The 203-nt window shown below is 66.5% G+C and overlaps 1 protein-coding gene across 1 annotated transcript in view; it reads right to left on the bottom strand.

The window, feature by feature from the left end:
* The window catches only part of LOC104409746 (brain mitochondrial carrier protein 1), a gene marked incomplete at its 5' end in the record, with an annotated part of 6,047 nt that extends 5,964 nt beyond the window's left edge, over positions 1-83 (bottom strand). The window contains one exon of the mRNA XM_010019708.1: positions 5-83. Within this exon, the coding sequence (XP_010018010.1) occupies positions 5-83 (79 nt within the window). The remainder of the gene's footprint in view (positions 1-4) is intronic.
* Positions 84-203: the final 120 nt, after the last annotated feature.

Here is a 203-nt window from a genome sequence, read left to right as displayed (position 1 = left end):
CCACAAAGAGCCGCTTCAAGCTCTGGTAGATGCCGATCTTTATGGTGCCATAGGACGCCTGTCTCAGCAGGGCGGGGGCGATCCTGGGGGGGCAAACCACACGCTGAGCCCTGCCGTGGGCTGGTTCTCCCCGCGGGCCCAGCACGGAGCACTTCCATCACCACCCAGCGGCACAGCCTAGGCCAGGCACAGCCCTGCCGTGG

This window comes from Nestor notabilis, unplaced genomic scaffold, assembly GCF_000696875.1.
Source record: "Nestor notabilis isolate BGI_N333 unplaced genomic scaffold, ASM69687v1 scaffold29198, whole genome shotgun sequence".
NCBI classification, from domain to species: Eukaryota; Metazoa; Chordata; class Aves; order Psittaciformes; family Psittacidae; genus Nestor; species Nestor notabilis.
This window is presented reverse-complemented; position numbering and strand designations above follow the sequence as displayed.